Source organism: Lycorma delicatula, chromosome 4 (assembly GCF_047948215.1).
Source record: "Lycorma delicatula isolate Av1 chromosome 4, ASM4794821v1, whole genome shotgun sequence".
Lineage (NCBI taxonomy): Eukaryota > Metazoa > Arthropoda > Insecta > Hemiptera > Fulgoridae > Lycorma > Lycorma delicatula.
Genome location: NC_134458.1, coordinates 143,428,083 through 143,447,376, shown reverse-complemented (window position 1 = coordinate 143,447,376; position 19,294 = coordinate 143,428,083). Strand labels below are relative to the sequence as shown.

Sequence of the window (19,294 nt, the reverse complement as noted above, 5' to 3'; positions counted from 1 at the left end):
CTACTATTTTGTCTTTTGTAATTCCGTTTCTTTTTTAGGTCTCTGTAAAGCCCGAATATTTTAATTGCTATTTATCAATATTATTCATCTAACCATGAAGGTAACGAACACTGCCAGGTTCTTAGCTAGACGGTAATGGCTAGCGATGCGAACCTGTGGCCCTGGGAGGCCCTTGAGAGAATCCCGGGGCCGACGCTAGGAGGCAAAACAAGTTAGTACTACACAATTAATTCAAATTATCAAGCAAAGTCAAAGGCCAGTAAAACTATATACAAAAATGATAAGTTGAACTTCGATACAATAATGAAATCAAAAAATATTGCAAATGAAAAGTCAAATTTCACTCCTTATGTATGATAGCGCAAATTGTATAAAGAATAAAATTTAAATTTTAACCATATATACAATTCATTTTCACAACTCGATTTTATGTATATGTACTACAATAATTTTCCATTACTCAATGCCAAATCCAAAGGTGATTTCGACAGGATGTTTAACGACACTGTAGACTGCTCCTATCTCCTGATAAAGCGCCCCCCGAGCACTGGCTAGATGGCTAGATGGTCTCGCGAGCGAAGCGAGCCCAGGCCGGCTAATAAATTTATAAAAATATAAAAAATACAAAAACGTTCTAGCATGCGTGATGAAAATTATTTGAGTACACATACTGTTGTCTGGTTTTATAAAAGGTAGATGTCGTTATTAGCTAAGTGGAGTAAGTGATTTTTCAAAGAACGTGAAAATAAGTGAATGGATAAATTTCTCTTAAATTTACGAAATACTGATAGTACAAACGTGATTCATATAAGAATCAAATAATAATTAGTAGAAAAATACTTCCAAGTCACACTGTTTTAATATAAAAGAAAAAGATTACCTAGTTTGGTCATAGTATAGATTACCTAGTTTAACATGTTCCATGGGAACATGGAAATGGAATTTTGTAGCGTATAAAAAATGCTATTCCTGACCGGGATTTGAATCTAAAATATCCGGATGATAGAGACACTACTACTACTTCGCCACGGAGATTGGTGGAGGAAAGAATTGGAAAAAGAAATGGACAGTTTATTAAAAAAAAAGAGAAAAACTGATGTAGAAACTTGTGTGTCAAAAATGTGTTTAGAAGAAGTAAAACAATTAAAACAAGGAAAGATGAGGCGAAAACAGGTAAAAAAAAAAAAAGAGTAAAAGACCTATAGAAAATTTTGATGGTGAAACCACTTCTAAATAAAAAAAAAAATCAAAGATAAGGTGAGTAATTGGAATGAAGAGAAAAATAAATAAAAAATAGAGAGTGAGAGTTTAAGTTGAAAACTTGTGACAAAATCATCTTGAAAAAGAACAAAAGATTTAATATTATAAAAATATTAAAAAATATAAACATTTTTTAAGCCGTTTACGTTAAAAACCCTGATAATAGGATCGAGTTGAACTCTTGAAAACAAAAATGTAATGTTTAAATACTCAAAAAATATTTTGAATGAAAAAGTCCACAATTCTAGTGTTAACTAGCGTAGCGAATAGGCAGAGACCGCCCCACCCACACATTATGATAATGATTCAACTCTTCTAAACGGTTTTTAATGAAGTGTGTTTTTACGGAAACAACAGAGAGATAAAAGACAATCATTTTTAATTTGAATTTCCACGAAACTTTTTTTTAAATATTTAATTATTTTAGTTAAAATTCAAAATAAATCTATATTGATAAAGTATTAATAAAAAAATTATTTTCCCCTTACTGTTGAAAATAGTTTTCTTCCTTTCTTTTATTAATATATCTCTTTGTATGTAATAATTTTCATTCATTTCCAATATAAATGGAAAAAATTCATCTTTTGCGTTCCAAATTTTTATTTTCACTATATTATTTTCCTAAAAATATATAATATTTAATGAATAATATTAATTATATTATTTAATTATATAATATTTTTAATTAATATTAAATGCAATTATATTTTTAATTAATATTTTATCCAGCTAATAGTAAAGAAAATGTAAAAATATATTGTAAACGAACTTTTGGTTACATTAAAAATATAACTGTAATGAAAGAAACAGAAAACAATTTTATTCAGTATCGTTTTAGAAAAGTAAAGTTTTAGAAAATTATTTTAACAGAGAAAACGATTGGTTAACAGAAATTAAAAATTATTGACTCGTACCAACAGTATCAAATATTTTAGAATTATTATTATTATGATTTGCAATGAAAAAATATTGTAGAAAATGAATTTTTCAGCGCTAAGGGTTATTCAATTACAAACTTATTACCACTTTAGTAGCACGTAATATCTCTGTCATGAACGGTATAATTTTGATACAAAGGTTAGAGTGTTGGGTATTACAAAATTAATCCATAGATTTTTTTTAATATACCTCACTATTTCCCTCACAGCTTTTTTACCGTTAAAATCAAGTAAATAAACATGAGGATAGAATATTTTCTTACATTTAACTAGCTTGCCATACTCTTTTAAAATTATTCTCAATTAACAGAAAAAGCAATATACAAAAAAGGCTTAGAACGCCGATAATACAAATTTATTGTCAAAAAAAAAAAAAATTAAAAGACCTGCAAAAAATTACGTGACTTGAAAAGCATAATCAATACAATTATGTAATCCATTTTCAAATCTTGATAGAGTTTTAAATTTTATTGAATTTAAAAAAACCATTAAAATTAATTTTGATTAAATTTAAATCATTTAATTTTAATTATTGAAGCCTAGATGCTCAACAAAATAAAGCAATAGCCAAAATGTTGAATATCAGTACATTGCATCGCAATTTCTAAAATGTTTTGAAAAATTTGTCGAATTTTTGAAAATTTTGGGGCTCATGAATCACGGAGCTTTTCTAATGATTAAAATATTCACAAATTGATTGTAAATAAATTAAAACCTAAATTAAAAAAAAAAAATGTTTTTTTTTACCTAGTTATTATAGTGGCTTTAACGAAATAGGTTTTGAGCATAAGAGATTAGAGATTCTAAAAATTTTTTTTTCGTTTTGGGGGCTTCCATACTCGAGGAAAAGCATTTGAGAAAAACTGATTCATAAAAAAAAAATAATCCTCAAGTAATGACAATAAATATAAAAAGGAACTTTTTAAAATTATTAAAAGAAAATACAAAGAATACAATTTTCAGCTGTCCATGAAAATTCTAAATAAACAAAGTTTTAATTTTCTAGGAAGGCGTTTTTGGCTAATGTTTTTTTTTTCAAGAAATACAAAATTAACAGTTATTAAAAAAATTAAGAATTTTATATTTTAAATGCAAATGCGAGGTGGATTCCAATTTAAAATAAATAAAAAAATTTAAAAATATTTATTGTTACAAAGAATCTATTGTAGTGGGATAGGCAAAAACATTTTAGAGTGATTTAAAGGCCTATTGATGTAGGAAGTATACTCGTAGATGCAATAAATACCATTTACTACTTTTCTGAAGCAAGATATTCATAAAAGAAAAATACATAACCATTTTTCGGTGAAGGAGTGAATATAAAATAAAAAATTTTCGAAATTTCTAATTTTAAATAAAACACTTCAACTTTTGTAAGAAATTTGTTTGGCAATGTCCCCCAGTAAAGATTTGAATTTATTCTGGCCAGAACAGGCCCACTCGTTCTTCCAACTTTTAGAAAAATTTAATATATGCTTTCCCCTCCACGGTAGTAACTGTCTACTACGATTGAAGAAAATTTGTCATCGGGTTTAGAGTAATAAAACTAAATACAGGACAACATATGTACGTACAAATGTCCGTTTACAAAAACAGATTCTTTAAACTTGGAAGAATTAGAATAAATTTTTTTCGCAGATTATTTACAATTTACATAAATCTATTTTATTTTGCAATATTTCCTTAAAACACGAAACTTGAAAAAAATATATATTTCTTTTAGATTTTTTTTCGACCGCATATATTTTCCCGTTAGAGATATAACTGTTTATATCGGAATAGACGGGAAAGTAAAAAAAATACATTTATCTCATCAGATAGTGTATAAGAGATTGTAAATTCAACAGGAAGTAAAAAATTAAAAAGTAGTCATCGCGAAAGAATTTTGATTTACTTCAGTGAACCTTCATAACGCAGGGGTGTCATATACGTGGAAGGTCCGAGTTTCGAATCAGGAATAGGCTTGGTACTATTCACTTGCTAACATTTCATATTCCAACGTACAAGCTTAAAGATTATATGGTGATTTAATCGTCTATTAAAAAAAAAAAAAAATACTATGAAATAAAAATAAATTCTATAAATTGAATCAATGAAATCTGGGACATAATGCAAACATCTAAAATAAAAACCCTTACGAACAATTTATAATAAAGTAATTATTTAACAAGATAATTGATTTAACAAGACATTTTAATAACTAAAATGTCATTCTAGATGTAATTTAAAAAAAAAATACTTATAGAAAAATATACTAATTAAAAAATAAAATAAACAGATGAGTAATCTAAAAATAAATTAGTAGAAACGATACGCGCAAAAAAAGCATTTTTCACGAACCGTACAAACGAACTTTATAAAAATATTTTTAAAAATTGCAACTTTATAAATATACATTAGTAAGAATCAATCAAAATATTTTAAATATTTCTACAAGTCATAGAAACATTATTTTAATATTTAAAATACCTAAATTCAACTATAATTTTTACATACAATATAATAATAAAGCTTTATTTATATTCTTATTTAGAAAAAAACTATTATAATTTTTATTTATTATTATACATATTAATTTTGTTGCTTTAAATATTATAGAAATGAAATTTTTAAATAAATTTAACTGAAAATTTATTTTTCATTACATTCTTTTCTTTAGCTCACTTTCGTTCCAAGGTTAACGGTTAACGGATAGTACACATGCGCAGATGGTGGAGAGGAGTAGTACACATGCGCAGTTGGTTTATTTAATATATATATTTTTTATTTAACCTCCGGATCCACCATTAGGCATTCTTCAGAGGATGAATGATTTGTAGCGTGTATGAGTATACCATGCCTGACCGGGATTCGAACCTGGACCTACGGATGAAAGGCCGAGACGCTACCACTCGCGCCACGGAGGCCGGCCCAATTAATATATTAATAATGTTTATTCTAACCTATAAGTACTTAATACTAAAAAACCCTATATAAATGATTTATAAACAGTACCTTTCTTATTTCAATTTAATATAGTTTTTCATCACATTATTTGTATGTTTTTGGTTTTGTAACGTCATTTCCTTCTTTCTATATATTATTTAATTCCTTTGTTTTACTCTTGTTTATTTTTAAACTGAATTTCTTCTTGCAAAAATGAATCCTTAACATTAATTCTTTTACCTCATAATTCATTTAAAGCAAAATATAATCAGCGAATCTTAACATTATAATTATTTTCCCTGAACTGTTCACCAGCTTTAAATTTGTTAAGTTTCATTATTGCTTCTTTCATTCACAAATTTAAAAATAACAGGAAAAAGCTATATATATATATATATATATATATATATATCCTTATTCCATTTCTTTCTGGACTGAAGGATTCCTTTCTGCATTTCCCTATTTACGAGTATATTCTTTTTACATCTACCTACTTCTTGTATAATTTATAAATAAATTTTCTTTAACTTTCTTTAGCCCTATTTTATTTTAAATGTTAAAGAATTTACACCATTCTAGAATATTTATCGCTTTATCAAGCACTGCCAATGACATGGTTTTGCATTAATCTGGCTACTAAATTTAATTTGAAAATTAAACATGATTCTTGTGTTTTTATATATTTCAAACAAATTTTATTGAATAAAATATAAATAAAAAAAAAAACTGTTGCGTTTTAGGCAAAACCAAATCTGATACAAAATTAGCAACATTTAAAATTATTTATTATTAATTATAAATTATTATTATTTAAAAACATTTTAAATTATGGTTATCTCTTCGATTTAACACACGTACCTAATATATGATTGGAGAAGACAAAAATTTATATGAAGAAAGTTGGTAAAAATAAATCAATCCAAATTATATTTCCTGTCATAAAAGATATTTAAGAAGGGAACCACTTAATGTTCTTAATACAGAACAAAATGTACTTTAATTTTTTTTTCATGTCAATAAAAATTATAATAAACAAATAAATATGAAAATTAGCATAATGGGAAAAACCCGAAACAGCATAAAACACATTTGCACTTAAAACACCATACATTCACACCATAATTTTTTTTTATAAAGATAGATTTTATTAATAATAGTTGTAATTGGCTTGAAATTCGATGAAAAGTATCAATATCCTAAATTTTGCAATTCTTCTATATAAAAAGGAATGTTTGTGTGTCCGTCTGTCTTTAATACACTTCTACAGTTTTATTCCGATCGTGATGAAATTATGCACACTAACAGTTCCAAGTAAAAGAAAAATCTTTATCTACATTTCATTTTGAAAAACTATCCCCATTCCCGTTTTCACCACTTAAGCAAAATATTAATGAAACGGCAGGTTTGCCGTTTTTCGCGAATACCTCGAAAACAGTGTAATATCCACCAAAGTGGATGTGATTTTCTGAAAGCCCATAAAATTTGCAACAAAATGCAATTTTCTGGCCTCTGACAGCTCTTTTAGTCCAAATTTATTACCAAAGTTGAAAATTGGTGCACAATTCTTTTGTTCTTTACCCAGTTATGAGTGTGCATCTCATCACCTCATCTGTTATGTGTGAGTATCTCATCTGATATCTTCTTCTCACTCGTTTTCCACCTCATTGTCGATTTCACTCGCGCAGGGTTAGGCTAAAAAAATTCAAAAGCTAAACAACTACATCCGCAGCTGCCCAAATTGAAGATCAAATGAGCGTCGAAGAGCAAGTTTAAACTACACGACAATTTCGCATGCGAAGCCGCGAGTAGCGCTAGTGTAATTATAATCTAACTATCGAATTAAGTGTGAATTAAAGAATAATTAATCCAAATACTTAATGCAAATAAGACCATCAAACAAATAAATATATTTCTACAACTTCTTTTTTTGTGTTTAAGCATTTTTGCCGTTTTTAAGGTGGGGGTTTAAATATTAAATTATTCCTAGTAATTAACATTAAAAGAAAGTATATTGAGATTTCTTTACGTTAATCTACCGGAGGACTCCTTACAACTTTTTTTTCTAGACATATGAATATAGGCACTATAAAAATCGTGTAAATTATTATTTTATCAGTGTTATCGATGTTTTAACACAACTGAGGTGATTAATAATTTTTTTGTTTTTTTTTTTTATTAAATTTTACATTCACCTTAAAGTTTTTTTCACTACGGTTTTACTTCTTTTGTAGTTTTATAAATATTTAAGATAATTATAATTTCCTTTATGTTTGCAGGATTTGAAGGCGGGAATCAATGGTGTCCACCAGCGTGGGATGGCTTACTATGTTGGCCTGCAACTCCAGCCGGAAATTTAATTTCACTGTCTTGTCCAGAATATTTTCAGGGTTTTAATCCTTTGGTAAGTAGTAATCTATATAAAAATATTTTTATCTTTTAAATTTCCTTTTAATCTTTATATTAAAACCATATTTTGAGACGTGAATTCCAAACTAAATGACAATATTTATTTGGTAAAAATAAGGCCAGCACCTTACTAATATTATAGTTTTCAAAAATTCATAAAAATTTAGGGGTAAGTAAATTATTGTTTATGGTAAAACTACTAACATATAACTATATATAAAAAATTAATTCAAACTGTGTTTGCCATCTTTGCCTATTGAAAAAAATTAGCAGAAATGAAATTTTACCATTTTTCATTTCAAATTTATTGGTAATTTTCTCATAGAAAGAAGAGAAACAGGTAAATAAACCACTGGACCAATCTTTTGCCTTGAAATATGAATAGATTGCTTTTTGTTTCATCCTTTCAGGACCAATAGTTTTTTAGTTATGATTTTTTCTGGAAACCTTTGCAATCACAAAACCAGGTGTGCGCACCGTAACAAAAATGGCCGCCACATGTAAACTGCTTAAATAAAAAATTAAAGAAAAATAATTTTACGGTCCTGAGACATGTAGAAAACAAGTGGATAAGTAATATGTTTTTTTGAATTGGTCAAGCAAACATCTTATATTTTTTTGGGACACTTCAGATGGATTGTCCCACACAACTTTCTGTAACGAATAAAACTGTATAATTTAAACAAGTCCACAAATTTTAAAATGGCGGTCACCTCTTTTGTTTAATCTTTTGTGTATTGTTAAGGTTTAAATTTATCAAAATATGTTTTATTAGCTAAAATGCTTAACCTTTCACAGTAATGAAAGTAACATTTTTAATTTTTTTTATATCGATCAGCATATAATTCAGAAAATTGATGACAATTTTCTAACGGATTTTTATCAAGAAAACATGGGAGAAAATAGTCACTTCTCATAGCATATTTTGTGCCCATTTTGGTAAGTAAAATCGAAAAAATAATATACACGTTTTTTTTATACTCTGCGTACATTAATCTTCTTGAGGAATCCTCATAAAAATCCGAATGTATTTGAAATTTTAGAATTAGAAATTCTTTTAAAAGAACTTCTTATTTCGGAAGTTCTTAAAATAAAATAAAAAGAACTACATTAAAAAAAAATATATATATATAATGAATAAATGAAAGTTATGAATGAAATATTCTTTAAAATGAAAATTATTTGATCAGTATTTCAAAAACATTAACTCTCAAAAGGTCAAATTTTAAAATTTTATACTTTAACATATCATACATCACGGAAGAGAAAATAACTAAAAGTATATATGTTAGACCTAGGAAATCAACTCATTTCCTTGATTTCAGTTTGTTTTTGATCATTTTGAGAGTAAAATGACAAAAAAGAAAACAAGTATTAAGTTTCTGATTTTTTGTATTACAAAGTAAAATAGGTAAAGTCTAAATATCTTAAATTTGGCTACTTGATAAATTCGTAATCAAATTTATCTAAAAAAAAAACACTGAAGCCTGAAAGGTTTAAAAAGAATTTATTATGGAAAAAAATCAACATTTAATTTTTATGGGAGGGGGTATATGTCTTGTCGACTTGTCACCAAATGTATTCTATCAGTTTGTTCTTTTCTACGTTTACAATGCTTTCAACTTAACCACTCTGTCTTCCTATTTAAATATTTAGTAATTAATTCAATTTTCCTATTCAAATACACCGATAACAACGTCTATCATCCAAATTCTTCCCATCACTGTCTTTTTACCTAAGAATTGTACTAAAATATTGTGGTGGAGAAAAGACACTCTACTATATAAACGATTATCATTTACTAACACAAGAGAGTTAAAGATATCGGAAATGTTATTCTCCGTTAACATTGATTACAAAAGCGTAACTTCCCCAACTTGTACTTTTCCATCACTATCAAGTAACTCATCTGGCTACGGGAATGCACCTTTCATAATCACAGACTAAATTATTTATTCAAGTCATAAACACATAAAATGAGTCATAATGCATTAATGAATATGCTTCAATTTAAAATAAACATTATATTTAGTTTATAAAAAAATTTCTTAATATTACATACAATACAAGAATTTATTACGACATAATTTTGTTTTTATACCTTGTTAGATAAAATAATAATAATAATAATTTTTCAAAATGAAAACGTTAATGATTAAGGAAAAAGATTTATGACGCTACTAAAAAGCACTTCCAACAGAATAAACTTCCTTAGAAGTGGTGGTACACTTGTACACGTACATTAAATCTTATTAAAAAACAGTAAATTATTTCAGAATAAAGGACATTCTAAAGATTTAATCTGCATTTTTTCTTTTTATAATATTAAACGAAAAAAATATCGGTTCTTTTTTATTAATATTTTCTTATTAATATAAGAAATTTTTAAACTTTAACCATTAGGACTTAAATGTTTCGAACTATCAAGAAATCAAAAATTCTCAACTTTTATCCTACGATAAGCTATATTAAATGATTTATTTTTCCTAATCTAATATTTTATTATACTTCTTTAACCACTTGCTAATGAAAAAGGAAAAACTGAACAGTTTCGTCTCAAAACTTTACTCCATTTTTTCAAATCTTGAATCGATCAAGTTGTCAATAACATAGAGCGTCTATACATTATTTATTAATTTTAAGCATGCCGTTATTTAAAACTGCTAGACGGAAAATTCAAGACTAATTTTCATAAAACAAACTATTCCCTCTAAAACTCCCATTACATTATGTATTTAAAAAAGTTGGAAATAGTTTTAAAAAATTGGATTTTTTTACCAGTTAACATAAGTATCAAAAGAAAGTAACTAAAAAAAATTAATTTCTGGATTATCATATACTAGGAATTAATCTCCGAATACAACCATCAGTAATTATAATTGATGGATGCGACCAAGGAAAAACACTGTTCAAATTTATTTATTTAGCGTATGGCAGCAAGACACAATAGCAATTACAGTCAAAAATTATAAATAAACGTCTAAAAAATTAATATAAGCTACTGATTCTGGAGTTGCCATCAGGAAATCTTCAGGAGTTCCTTCGTAAGCTGTCCTAGGGCAAACTTCTGTGATGTGTTTAACAGTTTGATTTTCACCACATTCGCAAAGGGGCGTCGGTGTTTTATCCCATTTATATAGGACATAGGCGCACCTACCATGGTGAGTTCGTATTCTGTTTATCGTTGACCATATCTTACGTGGCAAGTCAAAACCCGGCGGCTTTTGAGTAATATATGGGATTTGGTTATTCTGCTTTGTGGTCCATTCTTGACGCCAGGCGTCAGTTAGGTTAAATCCCTCCTCTGTGGCAGCAATTTCTGTTTCGATAGATGGCTTTCTAGGTCGAAGGCGACCACGATTAGCATCCTCAATGTCCTCATGTATTGGTAGATTTCGACTGTCCATCATCTTCTTGTACTCGTTTATAAGAGCGTTCACACGGCGCAGGTTTGGGGATGGTATGTGGCTCAATACTGGGAGCCATTCCACAGGAGTAGAACTGATAACCCCGTCAATCATGCTCTCATAGTGTTATTAAGCTAAGCATAAATTCAATGAACATAAGGGCTGTTAAGCCACACTGGCGAACAATATACTGCAGCCGAAAAGACGAGGTTCAGAACCAAAGATGCGCGCAAAGTGGAAGCCGATGCTCTCCTGTTCAAAATATAACCTTTAATATTATGTTGCACCCAAACGCTTCGTAAGGCTTGACTGTAAGCATGCTATTATACAAAGTTAAGTTTACATGTTTTTATAAAACCTTTTTTTAAATATATGAGTGATGATGGTAGTCTTAATTGTTTCACTACAGTTACATGCAATTATAGGAACTTACTAAATAATTCAGAGATTAAATGAATTTAAAATATTAATTATTAATAAATTCATGATTAATTAACTTCATGATTTATCAGTAAAATAACTAAAAGTTACGTAGTATGGCCTAACAACGCTAGACGTTAGAAGTAGGCTAACTTAATTTACGTTTACTATTTCACGTAATTAAGAAAAATATAATAATATTATAATAATTCATCGTATCATTAATTTGAACTTTAAGGTATATTTTTAGAGCTAACACAAAAATCTTTCTTAAAGATATTTCCCTGCAATGAATAAATAAAAAGGCATTGAAAAAAAAACATTGCTATATATGTCCAATATCTTTAAAAACTATTTACGGCTAGTATAAAACAAAAATCTGATGTGAACACCTCATGACTTCCTTATACACCTATTAAATACACATTTTTAAGAGTAAAATCCAATTTTATACACATTTTTAAGAGTACGTAAATGTTATTTCACTACTAACTTCTGATTTTTTCATAATTTTTTTTTATTATTATTATTGAATTATTATTTATTGTAAAATATTTTTACAATCAAAGGTTAATAATTATTAATAAATCAATATATTTAAATTAAAAGAAAAGTTTTTAAAAAAAGGAAGAAAATGTTGCAAACAAAAAAAGAATACAAAGATTAAGAGAAGATGATAAATATAAAGAAGAAGAAACCGTTATAGCCAAGGAAAGAATAAAAAGATTAAGAGAGGATGATTTTAAAACTAGAGAACGTGTACAGAAATTAAGATCAGAATAATTGTCAAAACAAATAGTGATTAAATTATTGGTGACAGAAAAACAAATAAACGAAATGATGATCAACTCTTACTTAGGGAGAATATTGTCCGACAAAATGAGAGGAGTAATGAACTAAAAGATAAGACTTTTTTGCAATTTATCAAAGATCGGGCTTGTATGCCTCTGCATGTATGTTGTTCTTGTGAGGGTCTATTTTTCATTTACTTTGTAGTTAACTTAATGTAGATAAAATTAAACAGAAATTCCACAATAAATAAATAAAATTAAACTAGAAAATCCAAAAATAATACGATTCTAAATTACAATTTTCAATTAATATTAAACAATCAGATGTTTCACTAAATCTGTTTCATATATATATATATGTGTGTATAATAATGCCTGTTTAATTACACATACACATTTTTAAAATTATATTTCGGTAATAACTTCGGATTTTTTTTCATATATTTTTTTTATTGTTATTTAATTATTATTTATAGTAAAACCTTTTTTTACAACCACGGGTTAAGAATTATTAATAAATCATAATATTTAAATTTAAAATAAAAAGAAAAGGAGATGAAGTGTAATTGGAGCCTTCCCTTGTAATATCCAAATATTTCATTAATTAAAATTTTATTAGGCTATAACTCTGGAACCAAAGTAATTTTTCTAATATGAATTTCTGAATTTTAACAGCTGGCAGCAAGGCAGCCATTTTTTTTTCTAATTTTAACGCTTAGGTTATTATTTTTCTAGAATGTTTCATGATTTTGTATAAAACTAGGTGAATAGTATTAGAGAAAATTCACCTCCTTACCTTGCATCTTTTGAATTTAGAATAGTTCTGGTAATTTTTGCGCTGGAATTTTACCTTCGAAATTGCGTCTATCAGCGTTAACGTGATTAAATTTAGTGTTTTCTGGTCAACTTCTTACTCTCTCATTTTCTTAAATAATATTTCTCTTTCTACTAAATCATAAGCTTTTTGGAAATCTAATAAAGGACATAAAGAATGACTTGCATCTTGATGGGTGATGTTTGATAATTATTTATATTTTATTTTTTATATTTCTATATTCAAATAAATGTGTTTAATTTGAATATTTTTAAATAAGTTTAACGAACTATTACCAAATAACAGATTATGAGTACATATGAACAGATCACAATAAATAGATTCTAATTATAAATAACATATATTAAAATTATTGATTGAGTAACGTCCTACAATGTAATAATAATTAAGTGACTTAGTTCAGGAGTTTTTAAACAATATTTACATACGCTTAGTTTTTAATAAAGTAGAAAAGAAAATTATTTTGAAAGTGAAGTTTTAATTATATTTTATATTATATATTTTTACTTATTAAATATCTGGTACTGTACTCCGCTTTTGCACTAGTAAATAATTTAATATACACTTCAGTAAAACGAGTTGTTTACTTTTCCATCGACTAGTTTCTTCCTATTTCCTGGTTTTATTTATTTTTGTAGGTATTCCTGTTAGTAAGGTTAATACGATTTTAGAAATAAACTACAATTTTCTACAGCAAAAATTTCAAAGTTAATATTAGATTACAATTTATTCTATTAAGTTCTCTAACTGACCAAGCAGAAAAGTATAAAACGTAAATAAAGTCGTGATGGGTATTAGTTTATTTCTAAATTTTATTTTATCTAACAATTGACATGTAAAATTGTAACAACTCAGAGTAAAAATATTTCGCAAAAATTACAAACAGATAAATAAAAATAATCCCACTACTACGTAAAGATACAACATCTTTTTCATATGTTCCTGATAACCGCAAAAACTACTGAACCGGTCATTACGAAATTTTAAATGCAGCTTTCTTTTGACCACCGGAATTTTTCAAAGTTCACAAATCTCACTACTACATAAATCATAAATAAATAACCTAGAACTTGTTTTAGTAAATTTAACATCATTGTCTATATCGACAGATACTGCCTACATCGAACGTGAATATCGACTTCTTCAGAAATTATTACATGATTAACTAAAATTGCTATCATTGTCTATTAAATTTGTCATGTCTATAAAAAACCAATTTGTATCGTAATAAACATAAAAACATATTAATTTGGAAATAAAATTAAAGAGAACGACAATCATTTTTCATATTTAACAACTGAAAAGTTGTTATTCATCCAAATTAATCTATTTCATTTGGTAAGTCGTTAATAGCGAAACTTCTGAGAGCCGCGGCCCACACATAATTGCTAACAAACTGTTTTCAATTTTTGAAGTTCTATACACATATAGGGCGAGCGAAGCCGCTTCGAAAGATGCTAATATAAAGTAAAATTGAAAAACGACAAACCATTTAATCCCCACATATAAAAGTTATTTAAAATTGATCCTAGATGGCCATTCCAATAACTAAATAATCATTACCTGTAGGTAAAGGGGAAACTGTATAAATTTATATATATAGCGGACCCGACAGACGTTGTCCTGACGCGGCATTATTCTGTAATAAATGCACACACATAAATATAAGTAACTTAATTAAGTTAAAATTAGCAGGAATGTGTTCTAAATTTCATTAAAATGACTATTAGTATGATATTATCAGTTTGTGATTGTTGTATTATTGTAATGGGTTTATTGATTAATTATGTGTGTGTAGTATGGTTAATATTTATTTTCACTAAATATTGAGATGTCCGATGAAAATTGAATTAAAAAATCGAAACGTCGTAAAATTAATAATTAGTGTAATTAATAAATTTTCATCCACATTACTACTAATTTTCACTTAACATCATTCTAAAAAAGTACCTCCTACATATTTTAATTTTTATTTAATAATTTTGATGTTTCATAACCATGTAACAGCTTAAATAATCAATTAATAAAAAAATTAAAGCACTGTAAAAAAGCAACGTAGTTAAAATTTTAGTAGAAATTTTTATCATATTTCTCATTCTTTATTTTAACATATATTTTACCAAATTTTAGATAATTGTAAATTAAAAATAATTTTAGAAAACTTTTTATAAAGTTAATCAGCTAAAACATTATAAATTAAATTTTTTAAATATACTTTAAACTATATTATAAGTAACTTATATATTTTAATTTTATAAATGTTATAATTTATTTTACAAACTTAAATTTTTATTTTCAAAGAGCCGTTCAATACTTCATAAGTTGCATAGAATCAAATGAGAACTAACAATTTAAATTTGTAGGTTAAGTTGATTGTTATTGAATGCACGTGTATACATCATTAAAATTCATGAAAAATCATTAAAATACTCATTTCAATACTGCACCTTACAAATTTGCACAATGTACATTTTTTAATTATACTTTAAAATGTTATTTCAATAAGTAATAATATAATATAATATTCTCAATAAGCGCGCAATTCTAGCAGACTCGGCAATGCTTCGCTATTGCTAGATCTGAGTATACATGCAGATTAAATGACAACAATTGAAAGTTTCATAAAACCTTAAAAAACTTAACAATTTAGCAAAAATTAGCAATTTAACAAAATTTAACCTTTCACTTTATAAAAGTCAGAATGTAAATAAATCCAAATGTCAAAACAACAGCACTACCTATCGGATTTAATTCACACCACTCTCTAATCACAGTATTTGGTGGAAAATAATTTTTTAACGATAAGTGTTGCAGCTGCAAAATCATAACAATTAATACTGAACATTAAGAAACTTAACAAAACATTACGGAACCTTATAAAATTTCACCTTTAACTTTATAAAATTCAGAATGTAAATAAATCCAATTGTCAGAACAGCACTACCTATCGGATTTAATTCAAACTATTCTCTAAATACGAATTTTAATGTAAGAACAACACTAAGCTACGACGCAAGTAAATGATATGCGAAAAAGCAACAAAATAAAAAAAATTCCTAGAATCCGATCGCAGCACCAACTACTGGGTTTGACTGATAAACCAAAAATTAAAAAAACTTCTAAAACGCGATCGCAGCTCTGCCTACCGCACCCAATTGTAAACCTTAACCATCCCAAGATCAACAACACATAAATAAATTAAAAAAACATTTTCACTTCAATACTGTACCGTAACAAATTTGCACAATGTGTATGTTTTAATTACACTTTAAAACGTTATTTCAATAAATAATAATGAAATATTTCTCAATACGCGCACAATTCTAAACGCGATCGCAGTGCAGCCTACTTGTTACTTAATCAGTTGTCATTTTGTTTACATTAGCAACGGCCATACGGGCTCTTTGTGATTGGTCGTTGTGTTTGACAGCGGCCATCTTGCTTTGATCTGATTGGTTTTCCTTTGTCTACATTTCCATCTGATTTATTAGCCTCTTATTTATTAAAAAACTATTTTCTCGCGATGTTTTGTAACACAATAATAACACAAAATTACGAAATATTTTTCTCAATTTTATCGCAGCACCAACTGTCGGGACAAACTAGAATTAAAATAGAATATTATTGAATATTCGATACTGCAATGGTAGTGCAGTCTGCCGAATCCAATGTAAAACATTCCAAAATCAACAACTACTTATAAATAAAAAATATTTTCCAGTGGACCAAATTGGGAATCTAAATCATTCTCGAATCCCCTTGAACACACACACAAAATTTCATCAAAATCAGTCCAGCAGTTTAGGAGGAGTTCAGTTTCATACACACGCACACAAGAAATATATATATAAAGATATATATGTGTGTGTGTGTGTGTGTGTGTGTGTGTGTGTGTGTGTGTGTGCTTGTTACAAAATAAATATATAAACAAAAATTAGGAAACGGTATAAAAGGAATATTTCTACTAATGTTTAAAAACAAAACCAGCTATTTATTGATCAAATAAAGTAAGCTATATCGTTTTAATCAATCCCAGACAAAAGTGTAAAAGACAGTCCATTTATTTGGTACCGCTAAATCAGATTGTCCAAAAATGAAATAATGCTCCCCTCCTATCTGAGAGATAAGATATATCTCACGAATGATAAGGAATAGCATTAACAAAAAAAAAAAAAAAAAAAAAAAAAAAAAAAAAATCAGTAAAATTAACGAATTTAACAGAAGGAATAATAGTTTAATGTTCTTATGACAGAAAACAAAATAGACTTTTCATTAAACACTGGCTGCCCTTCCTCAGCCAAAAATTAAATTTCTAGATGGATATTAATAAAGGAAATTTTACAATAAATTCCTTTTTATTATACTTTTTATTCTTCGTAAAATTTCTCTCAAATCAATGTTTTTTATCAGTTCCTAGCCAGTATTTGGTCACGCCCGGTTTTTCTGAAAAAAGGTTCTTTATAAATATATATATAAAAAAAACAATATTTATAACACACCAAATGCTCGTTAACTTCTCTAGTTTTAGTGTTCATAAAAACCCTCCGGGTTGGTCTAGTGCTGAACGCGTCTTCCGATATCAGCTGATCTGGAAGTCGAGAGTTCCAGCATTCGAGTCCTAGTAAAGTCAATTATTTTTACACGGATTTGAATACTAGATTGTGGATACCGGTGTTCTTTGGTGGTTGGGTTTCAATTAACCACACATATCAGGATTGGTCGAACTGAGAAGGTACAAGACTACACTTCATTTACAATCATACATCATCCTTTGAAGTATTATCTGAAGGGTAATTACCGGAGGCTAACAGGAAAAAGAAAGAAGCTTTCATAAAAACTTTTAGTTCCTAATAATTTTTGGAAAAAATAAAATGGCTTCTTATTAATTGAAAAATTATACTGAATATAATATTCATTTTTTATCATTACGTATTAAAATCATTTTAATTTTGATTAGTTACAGTGCCTATTAAATAAATTTTTCTAATCCTAGATATACTTTAAAATCCTACAAGATCTTAGATAATAATTATATACAGGACGTCAGAGAATAGAGTAATAAACCAGTTCAAAAAAATTGTGTTTATATGTAAACCAACCATTTGATCAACTTCAAAGTAGCTTTTTTGTCCCTACACATACTTATTCCAACGGAAATGACTCTCAGGAATTTTTCACCTAAGATTTCATTTAAAGCCTGTGTTACCGCCTTTTTGAGATCATTTATTTTTAAAAAATACTGTTCTTTCTAGCTTATTTAACATTTGGAATAAAACGAATTTTCACGAGACCAGCTCACGTGAATGAGAAGTTTGCGGCCACATTCATCTCTTTTCGAATCTTTCGAGAATTTCATCAACTAACATTGATTTATTGTTTGTCCAAAAGACAGTTAATCATTTGTGAAAATTTACCTAATCGGGGTGACAGTGCCTTTGGATCAAAGAAGCACGAATTATACGTTTCATTTTTGATATCCATATGCGAGTTTTCTTTAGTTGTGTTACCTAAGAAGACTATTGTAAACAGTCTACACATTATATTGGAAAAACTAACTCTTCATCACCAGTAATAACTTGGGTCAATTAATTTTGATTCAATTCTACTTGTTTTAACCACTTACCATATTTTTCCGTTCATCTTACGTATTTTTGAGAATCATCTTGATGTATTTTATTTACGATTGTCAAAGCTTACCACACTCAAGAAAATAAAAATTTCTAATATCCAGATTTTCATTTAGTATCAGAAGGATGGTTTCTGATTTACGTTCAGTTCTTTTACTGTTAATCTTTTATTAAACCGTAACACTTCCTTCACTTGTGGTTTTGAAGATCGCTTATTGGGAGTGTACATCTTGTATATCGTTTTTGCATCCAGAAAATATTCTATGATTATCGGAAGGTTTGTGTTCTTGAAATAATATCCATTAAAAATGCCTTCTGAAGTTACGGTAGAGGTTGTTTAAATGCTCGTAATCTGCCTCGTATTATGACGTCTATTCCCGGACATCGCTCCACGCCTGTAATGAGTGCTACCGTCGGTTACTTTTTATAAATCACCCATTGCTATTTCTTAACTTGTAATATTTAATCCGTGTCTCATTAAAAAAATGTGAAAAAGATAACCAGATTAGTACGGGAGACCACGAACGAACAGACACCTCTACGTTTTCATAGTAACAAAGGTGAATATCACAAAAGAGAAGTTATGTATCGCTGTTCAGTACTTCGCAACACTATTTCCGTGATGAAAGTCATACGCAGAACTTTCGGTATTCAATCCGCAGCAACAGAATGAGAATTTTCAGAG

At 27.7% G+C, this 19,294-nt stretch overlaps 1 protein-coding gene across 2 annotated transcripts in view; it reads left to right on the top strand.

The window, feature by feature from the left end:
- Positions 1-19,294, top strand: part of LOC142322950 (parathyroid hormone/parathyroid hormone-related peptide receptor-like) — a 952,038-nt gene that overhangs the window by 675,941 nt on the left and 256,803 nt on the right. For both annotated transcript variants that reach the window (XM_075362045.1, XM_075362046.1), the window contains exon 4: positions 7,400-7,524. In XM_075362045.1, coding sequence (XP_075218160.1) covers positions 7,400-7,524 — 125 coding nt within the window. The remainder of the gene's footprint in view (positions 1-7,399; positions 7,525-19,294) is intronic.